Here is an 11,359-nt window from a genome sequence, read left to right as displayed (position 1 = left end):
AGATTTGGCCAGCAGTGGGTCCATCTTGGAGCTCTGTCTGTCTGACAAGAAGACAGCTTCTAGTGTCTGCTCACAGAAGCCACCCCTGTAGCCCTCCTAATACAATACTTTGCCACATAAACCTAACACAGTCCTGATCCCTGGAGACTGATTCATGTTTTCAATAAACATCAGCAAGATTACCAGCAATCCTGATATCCTCTAACCTGTAAAATAAATAATTTGTGTTCTTAACAAGAGTTTGGACAATATGAAGCTGCTCAAAGGAAACAAAGACTTGGTGGAAGGTACATATTTCTCCTCACTCCTGGATCTGAACATTTCTTGAAAGTTGTTGAGAGAAAACTGTATCTTTTTACTCTACAACACAGAATGTTAAGCCCGTATTCTTTGTTCAGGGGGTGTTATTCTTGGCCTGGCATTTGTTGCCTAGTTCTGAGGTGGTTTAGTGTCCTATGCACAGGAGATGTTCAGTGTAATTTTCAGGGCTGAACCAGTTTTATAGTTAGCGTAGTTTGGCAGGATCCAGTTCCATGATGTAGATAGTCTCTTCTGGTTTTACATTCTCATTCTGGTTAAAGAGAAGGGAAGGTCTTCAGACTAAGGCCATAGACAAGGATTCACCAAAATTTATTTTCCAGTTATGACAGACTTCCCCAAGACAACATAATTTCCTTTACTTTCCATACCAGTTCTCCATCTAGCAAATTCAGATATTAAAACCTCCTTCTGCACTGACACTAAGCCATGACTTGTTTGTCCCTTAGATGGTAAGATTTTTTGGTGACAGGTTTGTGTTCTGTTCATATTAGAGTGAACACTACAAAAATACTTGTGTGATCTGACTTCTTTATGCTATTGTCATGTATAAAAATATAAGTTCAATTTTTTATTCCATCCTCTAACTATAAATTACTCTCTTTGAGAGAGCATTAGTGACAAAGGATACTAACATGGAATACTAACAGGCTGTTGCTTAGATTATGACTACCATTAGTGAAAAGAAACATGAGAACTATAATAATTGAAATAGTTCATTAACAGCAGAAGACTTCCTAGTACTATGGATCCTTGATGAAGGGGACCTTGAAACAGTGATAGGAGACATTCATAAATAATTTTAAGACCTTGTCTGTCACTGGAATATAAACCGGAATTAAGGTTTAAAATTTTTGAATGCAAGTTTGTACAACTCTTCCTGCTTTGAGAAGACTCGAAGTCTAAATGTTATAGATTTAGTGAATGTTATTCACTACACAGGAAAGTTAGTCAAGAGAACCTTTAAAAGAAAGAAATCCCAGTCTGCAACTGGACACAATCTGGACTAACTGAAGTTGTGCTGATGTTGAAGACACAGACAAGATTCCTCATTGCGCACAGACAGCTAAAGGCATCTGGAAAACTTTGTGCAGAACAAAGCAGTCCAGCAATGAAACAGCTGCACAGAGAGGTTATTTAGGAACCAACAATTTAGATGCTCAGATTAGAAATGGGTCTGAGCCATTAAGTTTTGATCAGGGTTCAGACATGCTGTAAGTTTTCAGTCTGACCTACCATGGTGCCTGGGTAGTATTCAGCTCCTGACCTCTCCAAAGCTAACACACAATTTGGATCTGAGAGGATAGCTGGCACCCAGCTCCAACTCTGAGAGATCAGACACCTCAGTACTGAAAAGAAGTACTTCCATTGTACCTAACTTCATCCTCCATTTTGAAGTCTGTGAGAAAAAGCACTATGTCAGCATGGATGGTAGCTAAAGGTAACATCATGAACAGAAAAACATAGGAAGCGAGTTTGTACCATGACTCTTTGATTTTGCATTTTCTCTTTTTCATCATTAGCTTTCAGATTACATTAGACATCTGGAAAATATAAGCATAATGGCTAGGCTTGAGATACTTTGGTTATCTTGAAAAAGAAGGCCAGCCACCCACATGTGCATAAGAACCAAACATGAAATGGAGTTCTTGCTATTTGCAGAAAGTATGAGTAAAACACAGAATCAGTCAGTAAACTCCCATAAAGCAGAAAACCACCCGAGTGCTGGAAAACATATCATCTGTATTACACCCTTGCCATTTCATTTACCGCCTTTGCTAGTCTGCATATCAGGATGGAGCTCTCTGAAATCGAATCTGAACATTTTAACTGAGAAACCTTGGAGGCTCATCTCACTCAAGGTTCCTCTTTTGCATGAAAATCAAAATAATCACCTCTTCCCTGAACAGATTAACCACCTTTGAGCACAGCACTTTTCCATTGCTGACTAATGGCAGTACCTGATTGTGCTTCTACTCCAATGCAGTGTGTAATCACAGAGTTTGCTCTCAAGGATGATGCTGAGGAGGAGGTCTACTTTCTGTCCCGGGCAAAGACCAAAAGAGCTGCAGCAGGTGACTGAAGTCGTCTTCTCCAAGTGAATAGAGACTCCACATGAAAAGCAGCTCTTCCATGTCTGCAATCAGAAAGAAGTGCCTGGAGATCCTGTTGGTCACAAGCACACCTATAAAATGAACTCCAATACTAAGTCATGAACTCACACCTCCTGCAAAGGAAAGCATGATTTTCAGATGGTTTCAAAACCAGTCAGATGTCAAAGGATGCCAATAGGCCCCCTGAGACTTCTAAAAATCCCATGTTGCCATTATCAGTGTTGAAAGGGAAGGAAGCTGCCAAAGAAGTAATGCATTTTCATACTTTTGCCACCATGTGTGTAACCAGCTTATTGGCTTGGAGAGCCTTATCCCTTATTCTTTTTTCGCATCCCACTCTGAGGCTCTCCCAGACTGCACAGTGTCCCTGGGAAAAGCCCACTGACTCAGAAACAACAGTCATTTAATATAAATTAATGGGAAAAGAGCACCTCCTTGTCAGCTTTTCCAATTAAATTGAAAGAAAACTAAGTTACAGCATGAATCCCTGCAGAATGAGGTCCTAATTACTAAATATGTACACTAAATGGATTAAATAACAATATATATTTAATCTGATTATAAGAATATAATTATACTTTTGTTGTTGCTGTTAGTTAATTACGTGGGATAGGATATCTACATCTGATTGCCTGTCCTTCCTGCTTTCGGTGAATAGAACAGAAGACCAGCCAATTCCTCAGAGAAGGATCAGGCACATTTAAATTCATTCAACTCCAAAAAAACCTTTTTCTGCCACTGGGCCAAAAAAGCACAATTCCTGTTGGCACCTCCCCTCCAGAGCAGATCATAAGGACTGATGAAGACAAGCACAAAAATACTCTTTTGGTCTCCAGATGGTTTTAGCCTAGAAGACAACTGTGCTTTCTTACCTTGCTGTGTGGTCCTCCCTTCTAGGCAGGGTCGTTGTCAGTATAGTCTCAGTCTTGCATGTATGTGATTCTCGGCTTCCTCTAGCACCAACCACCACAATAATGTTCTCAGTCTCCTAAATACAATAGCCCGGCTCCTATCATCTCCAGCATGGCCAGAGCTTGTTGTCTGGTTCCTAGGAGCAACTCTGCAAAGTAAGGTGAAAGTGGTGATTACAGGAGCAGCTGAGGAACAGGGGAAGCAAACCTCTTTTTCCAGGGGGAGGATCCTATAATAATAGCAAGAAATACCCTGCAGTTGCAGTAAGATGGCTCAAAGAGTTTCTTTCTGCAGGCAACACGCTTTTAGTGCTGTATGTTTATTTACCTATGAGAAACCAAATCCTTTCTACTTCTGAACGAATATTTTTACTTAAATCATGTGGTTTTAACAATCATGTACCTGAGGTCCTGAAGAGTCTAAGCAGAGGAAAACATTTTCTCTGGAAATAACACATCAAAGAGTCATTGCTTTACAGAGCTTGCCTTCTAATTATCTACTGGTTCATACAGACCAAAACTACCACTCTTTCTACTGCATCATCTCTGCTAGAAGTCTTTGGTGACTTCAGTCTAAATTACTCCACAAAGACTTGAAGCATCATTTGGCCCAGTAGCTTAATATGATTTCCTTCAGTTGCAGAGAAAAGTTAAAATTTCAGTCCAACATTTTCAACACAAGCTAAATTAATTTGAGGCATAGCTGATAAATATATTTCTCTCTTTGTACACTACTAAGAACATAACAGAACAGCTGTAAAGAGACACATTTCACTCAGATTTGGAAATCATGCATGTACCATTGGCTAGACTGAGCTAATCTCTTCATTAATAGAAGCATGAAGTCAACAGAGAACTCAAGAATCAAGCTGAGGCATATTTGCATTTACACCAACTATTCAAAGAGTCAAATTATTTGAGAAGAAGAGAAGCATGTCTCTTCTCATTCCAGCAGCTGACAATTTTTTCCTAAGCATTCTAATGAATCAACTGGAATTCTTGACAGATTATTTTATATATACGAAAAATGCATTTTGTGAACAACAGAAGAATAACAGAGATCACACAACTAACTTACAGGAAGCATTTCTTGTTAGGATAATAAAATAACCAATTTTTTAACACAAAAATATTTTACTTGTCAGTTCTCATCAGAGACACCAAGAGTTCGGTAAAATTTAAAATAGAATCTGTAGGAAAAGTACTGTAACTTATACTACTGTACATAAAAAGAATGTGAAAGAGGCAGGACTCCTGCTTCTGTGCATAAAGACATCATCAAAATGGAGTACAATGAGATGTTCATTAGGGACAGATTATTCTCTTCCTGCTTACCACAGGATTTCCTGCTTTTTTCCTTCAGGAGTCAAGACACTGAACTAGAAAGGAAACAGATCTGATTTGATCAATTCCCACATTCTGCTAGAACAAAATAGATCTCAAATGCAGTAAAAGAAAAGCCAGTAGTGCTAACTGCCGCTTAACTGCACATTCCATCTGTTTCTATGCAATGGAGTGCATCAGATGAGAAGTTACTTTATTTTGCTTATTTTTTGTGTTGTTTTCCTCATTTTTTTTCCAAGATGACAGGACTTTGGATTGGATTCCTTCAGTTGTAACAAGTGAGAACGCTAGCTTAATCACAACAGCAAAGCAAAAACAAAACCCCAACCACACTGACACTATTTTGTTGGGTATTTCACTTGATTTGTAGCATATTGTGGGAGTGCTGGAGAAAAGAAATTGTAGGATTCAAGTCAGAACTAATTAAACAGTTTGGGCCAAGATGAAACGCAGCAATACAGATTGGTATCTTCTACACGATAGCCATTTTCTACATCTAAGAGTTGTTCAGTGCCGTCTCCTGCTAACAATGCATGTAAACAGATACAGAAAATCTGATAAAATTTGCTTGGATCTTGCTAAGGGATCATTGTCTTGGGTACATTATAAGTTACTGAGCATACATTTAGATGGAAGGCATGCCTTTTGGTCAAAAATAATTGGACATAGGACAGAGAGGAATGCTTGTCAGAGAAGAGTCTATGAGTCAGTGAACACATCCTTGAAGTAGGTCACCACCAAAAACTTGGGCTTGCAAAAAGCCAGAGACAAGCTGGAGAAAGTAAAAGTTAGGAGGACACTGAAGAAATAGGAAAATAGGAAACTGAAACAGGAAATTGAAATAGGAAATGGGCCTGGGAGGGAATTCTAGAAGTCTCTAGTCCAACTTCTTCCCAAAAGCAACATTACTGTTGACACTGGATCAAGTCAGTCATGGCTATGTCTGTATGGGTCCAAAAAACCACCAACAATAAAGATACCACATGCTCATGTGTTGATGTGTCCCAGCTCCCAATAGGAAAGCTGTCCTGTTGACCTACCTGAATGTCTTCTCCCTTTATAGCCACATGTGCATAGGTCCTGCCTGTCTGATGAATCAGGCTTCCTTTCCTCCCTCTACTCCTGCAAAGTATGCACTGTATTTCCACACACAAGTAAGTAACTCAAGTGCAGCAGGAAAGACAATGCCTTCAGATAGGCTCTTCCAAATAGGTACCAGCATCCTTTACCAAGACTTTGGCCAGGATCTTTGACTTATGTCACTCAGCCCCACCTTTGGTCCACAGGGTGTTTGCACTCATCTGTTTATCTGGAGACAGTTTGGCACGTGACAGATGAGAAGACAATAAAAGGTTTACAAACTGCATCCTGGAAGGACTGTAGACTTCAAGGCTAAATTTTGTACTCCAGACTGCTAAAACTGAAATCCCTGTTTCAAGCAGTAGTTGGGGCCGGGGGGGGGGGGGGGGGGGGGGGGAGGAATTAACCATGTTGCAAACAAAGAAAGGTTTCTCTAACATCTTAAGTCTATCTTGGCCTAAAACATATACTTTTCCAAAATCTTCTTACCCAGAATCACTTTCTACTCCGTAATCTTGCTGCTTTGGAGCCAGACAGCACCAGCAAGACAGGCTTTCATGGTGGTAAAGTCCTGTGTTGTCAGAAAAATATTGAAGAAAGGCTTCAGGGTGAGGAAGAGTAGAAAAACCTGGGGCAATTTTCATTTAAATGTACTGAACATCTGCAACTGTATTTAGATATTTCTGGAAGCCTGGAGATTGACTTCTGCTGTTTAAGCTCACAAGGAGTCTTCTTTGTAGCGCTGGTTTCCAAGATAACAGGGCCACAGGTGCCAACATTTCACATAGTCCCTGTCACTTTGCAAAGAATGGACTTTCCACTGGAAACCCTGCAGTTCTGGACCTATAATCCTTACTTACTATAACCCTGCCCATCCTCAGTGTCAGTCCCTGAGTCACAGGGTAACCTCAACTGCTCAGCTCTTCTCTGGGGAGGCTGCATGTTTGCAAGGGAGGGAGACAGTGGCCTCCCTTCCCATAGCAACTTCTGCAAAGCCTTTGCACTGGTGTGAATACAAAGGCAAGATCTTTGCATGGAGAGCATTCAGGCATTGTATCTCTGGACCAAAATAAAATGCCAGCAGTCAGCTAGCAATAACACGGCAAACATTTACCCAGACTTCTTAAGAAAATGAAAGACAATGAACCTGGGAATACAGTCTGCAGAACACCATTGTTCCATGGCACAAATGCTCCCTGTGAAGCCCAGAACTCCCAATTACAAGAAAGGAAATTGTCTGGCAAGGCAGAGAAGTAATGTGAGTAAGGGATCATGCTAGTAACCGTACCCTTTGCCTCTTCCTCTCCCCACCATGCTGTATTTCAGTTCAGCACAGGAATCTCAAGGCAGGTGATCCAGTCACATTCAAACAGAAACCTCAGACAGGCAAGATCGAGGGCTTTGTTTCAAACTCACACAATCCTGCCACTGAGGTGAATGGGATAATGTAACTGTAATACTCTAGAAATAATCCTGAAGTCTTTCATTACATCAGTTATGTAATTCTTGTTAGTGATGTACCACTGAGCAATCCTTTCTCTTTTTTAATTGGTGGAAGTCTGAGTTAGATCTAGGCTGGAACTTACAACATTCAAATTATTTGTAGATCTCCCTCATGAATTAATGTTTCCAGAGACCACTGAAAAAAAGCAGTGTCTAACAGCCTAAAATGCTTTTTTCCCCTCCCCTCTGTAAAGACAGGATAAGGGAATAAGTATTTTAACAGATAAATATTTTCACTCCTAGGGAGAAAGGTAGAAGCAATCAAAACTTTCATACTGCTTTCATCATGCTTAACATTCAGCTGAGAACCAGTTCCAGTAGAATCATAAAGCTGCTTAAACTGGAAACAGGATCTGATTAAAACACACCCAGAAAAAAACCCTCTGACTGTGCATTTAAAAATCTGTATTTAACCAAGAAATATTCCAAGACACATCAACAAGCATAATTTTAAGTTTTCAGTGGAGAAAGAGGGAAAAACAATGCCTCCTGCTCCACCTTAATGGGTGTATATTCAACTGTAATTAATCAAAGCCTCAATGCTGGATCCAGTAGGTCATCATATATTGGAGCATACAGAAATCCAGCTCATGAAGAGACTGAGTTGATAATCCAAATAGCAGCTTGTTTCTATTTTGATCTTTCAAGACAGCCTTCAAAATACTTTCATTTCTATGTTTGGGCTCTGGAGTCGTCAGCAGACCTGGGCAGTGTGCCCTTGACCTCTAACGGATGTTGGGCTGGTGGATATTCAAGGCATTATTTGGGAATTGGTAGACCCTATAAATCTGTGTGAGCGACGTGAAGTCAACACACACACACCCCCACACCCCCCAATCTGTAAATCCCAAACTCCCTGTGAAATACTGGAGGAAAGGGTGCAGAGGGTGAAAACAGTGCTTTGCTCCCTCCCAGACCTGCCAGTTGCAGAACCAGTCACTTGTACAGACCTATCATCAGAGTAGCCAAGAGTAGCCAGTAAAAAACTACACAGACACAAGCACACACTCTTAAAAAGTTTTTATTAATTTTCATTGTTTTTTTTTTTTTAAAAAAAACAAACCCGTCAGTGCAACAGTTCAGTATCCCCTTCCTATCCCCCATCAGTAAGCAGTAATTTTAAAATCAGGAAATACCGAGTGCTGAAGCCAATGGGTTAGCATTTTGCTATTATTTCCTTCTGTCAAACTCTGAAAAAGTCCTCTGTATAAATTAAACAATGAAAAAAATGTTACTTTCAATTCTATGTCATTACAGTCAACAGAATCATAATAATGCATCTAAAATGTGTGTCCACAATATATCAGGTATACATTTTTGGGAAAAGAAAAAAAGGAAAAAAAATATGACATTCTAAGCTTGTTAAAAGGATAATGGTCCCATAGTTTTTATTAACAGGTTAGCAAAACAAAATCCAATGGATTACAATATTTACATGTTATTTGAAAAATAAAGTAGTGATAAAAGCATGTCACAATCATGATTTTTTTTTTTTTTTTTTTTTTTTTTGGTAACCATTAAAAACACCCAATCCAGGTATGGAACTGTTTAAATACATTTGAAATGAAGCCAATTAAAAAACAAATACAGACACAAAATGTGTATTTATACTTGTAATTCCAATGTGTTTTTCCATGATGTTCCCTCCCTACTTCAAAAACCAAAACAAAAAAACACAACCAAAAAATCAAAAGAATCCCCCTAACACACAATTGATGAATCCCCAAAAGCAAAACACCATGCTTCTCAAGTAGCACTTATTCCACAAATGCAAAAATTTGCCATCAATTTTATGTGAAGCTCTCTAAGTACACCGTTTCCTCAGCAGCTTCCTATTTTCCCCCCTCCCGCCGCCCCCGCCCCGATCCCCCCCAAAACAAAAAAAACAAACGAAGACACATGCATTTCTAAAACTAAGTTTCAGTCAAGTACTTTCTACTTTTTGGAAAGAAACTCTTCTTTGTTCACAATCAGAACATACCATGGGCACCAGATCCTGTATTCATTGCTCAGGCAAAATTCCTGTTGGGTTTGTTAAGCTTTCTACCCAAGAAGTAGTGCAGGATCAGCCACTTAGGTATGCAGGTTTCTATTCATTCTACTCTGCTCCCCTCATGCTAAAAGCTAAGGAGGAGGGGAAAAACTTAGCAACTCCATCTTGAATCGAGTAAAAGTAGTTCTCCAGGCTCAATGTCATATGTAACTATTTCACCTTCGCTTGCAAAAAGATGTGTTAACAGACACCCTTCCCTCCCACCACACCACAACAAAAAAGAAAACACACACACCACAGACAGAAGAAAAAAAGGCAGCCAATCTTAACGAAAAGTTACTGGTGTGAGACTGATAGATGTTAGTATGACAAGCAACAGAACAGTTATGAGGACCTATGTGTTTGGCCCGTGAGCTGCATAGCTGTGCCGTAAGTTTGGTTCTTTAGGTTTTTTTTTAAAAAAAAGTTAAAACTTCTTTGTTATTTCCTTATGTTTAAAATTAACAACAACAAAAAGTACTATTCACAAGATCTAGTCTCCTTTCCCTGTCCCCCCTCCACCCCGAAAAGAAATACTAATTTTACATGAGAAACTTAATTGTGCTGTATTTGTAACACCTCAGGCTGATAGAAAATAAACATGTGGCAAACAAAACCGCACAATCAGTCACATGAAATCTATCAAATCCTAAAATTATAACTGAATACTAACAAACAGCTTACCTGGAATAAAGGATGACAATTCACAAACAGTTATCTAGGAATTAAAGTCTCTCTCTCTTTTTTTTTGTTTTTTTTTTTACTAAAATAATTAAAAAAATCACAGTATTTTAAGAAATAAAACCCACACTGGGATTTTAAGCACAATTTGTTTTCCTTTCTTTAAAACTTTTTTTCTTCCTCCATTCACCACCTTGCCCAGCAGTCTCTCTACATTTAACCACAACAACAACAGGTAGTACTGACAAATGCAGAGATCTCCCTTGGTTAATTCTGAGGTACTAGGAAACAGGTGACTGTTTTAAGCAAAGCAGTTTCTGTTTTGTTTTTGTTTTCCTTTTTTTTTCTTTTTTTTTTTCTCTTTTTTTTTCTCTTTTCTAAAGCAGTTGCATTCAGTCTGGAAAAGCATTATGTATTAAAACTAGAAAAACGCACACAAATTTGTGCGTTGAAAAGTTGTCCCCCCTACTTCTTCCATGCTCACGACGCTTCCATTCACAAACAATCCAAGTCTCCACTGCAAAACACGATGTGTAACGTAGGAATACGGGGAGTTGCTTCATTAGTCCAAGATGAATGTAACTTCCCATTGTCAAGATCCAGAAGAAAAGATGCAGTGATGTAATGGAGCCACTTATTCCATCACTTAAATAACTTTAATATACACACACACACAGGTACCAGTGCTTTGAAAATAGATCATTCAGTCCCAAAAGCAGCTTTATTTCTTCCTTCTGCCCACCCCACCCGCCCACCCGACCCCGTTCATCACTGTTCAAGTACGTTGATTAGAATCACACCAAATGCTTATTCTGTTTTGGCCTCCGAGTTGTCTTGGAGAGGTTTGTCAGCAGCTACCACGCTAACTGCTGTTTCACTGCTGTGGGAATAGTCCATTACCATTTTCTCAATGACTTCTTTTTCTTCTGGCAATGTACTAACAGTTTCTTCTACATCCTCCTTTGGCTGGCTGTCCTCACTGGTCCTGTGCTTGCTTTCGTTCAGTGCCCTGGAAAGCCGAGTGGCAGAAAAGAGAAACGCTTACAGTCAATACAGAGAGCAGAAAAATCAAATCTGCCTATCACATGAGGAGGAAAACCAAATCACTTTCTAAAAAGGCAGACACAAGCAGCCACACCACTGCCACCTCATGCTCTAAAGGAGAGGCAGTGGAATGAGGCTACCAGTGGGACCCATGACATTCCAGCTTTGAAACAAAATCTTTTATTTGTTTTACACTGGGACAGGTATGATGAGAGGGAAAAACCCCAGTTCTGACCTTTGAAAGTTTATTCCCCTTTCCTGAGTCCTTTGTAAACAAGATTTACAAGCACCAAACAAAGGCACAGGAAAAGAGTACTCTTCCCGAAGTGCTA

General features: G+C 39.5%; 1 protein-coding gene across 8 annotated transcripts in view; it reads right to left on the bottom strand.

The window, feature by feature from the left end:
- Positions 1-8,275: 8,275 nt before the first annotated feature.
- The window catches only part of ZNF462 (zinc finger protein 462), a 93,828-nt gene continuing 90,744 nt past the window's right edge, over positions 8,276-11,359 (bottom strand). For all 8 annotated transcript variants that reach the window (XM_074932231.1, XM_074932230.1, XM_074932234.1 and 5 more), the window contains one exon: positions 8,276-10,992. In XM_074932231.1, coding sequence (XP_074788332.1) covers positions 10,791-10,992 — 202 coding nt within the window. In that variant the 3' untranslated portion in view covers positions 8,276-10,790. The remainder of the gene's footprint in view (positions 10,993-11,359) is intronic.

Source organism: Athene noctua, chromosome Z (assembly GCF_965140245.1).
Source record: "Athene noctua chromosome Z, bAthNoc1.hap1.1, whole genome shotgun sequence".
Classification (NCBI taxonomy): domain Eukaryota; kingdom Metazoa; phylum Chordata; class Aves; order Strigiformes; family Strigidae; genus Athene; species Athene noctua.
This window is presented reverse-complemented; position numbering and strand designations above follow the sequence as displayed.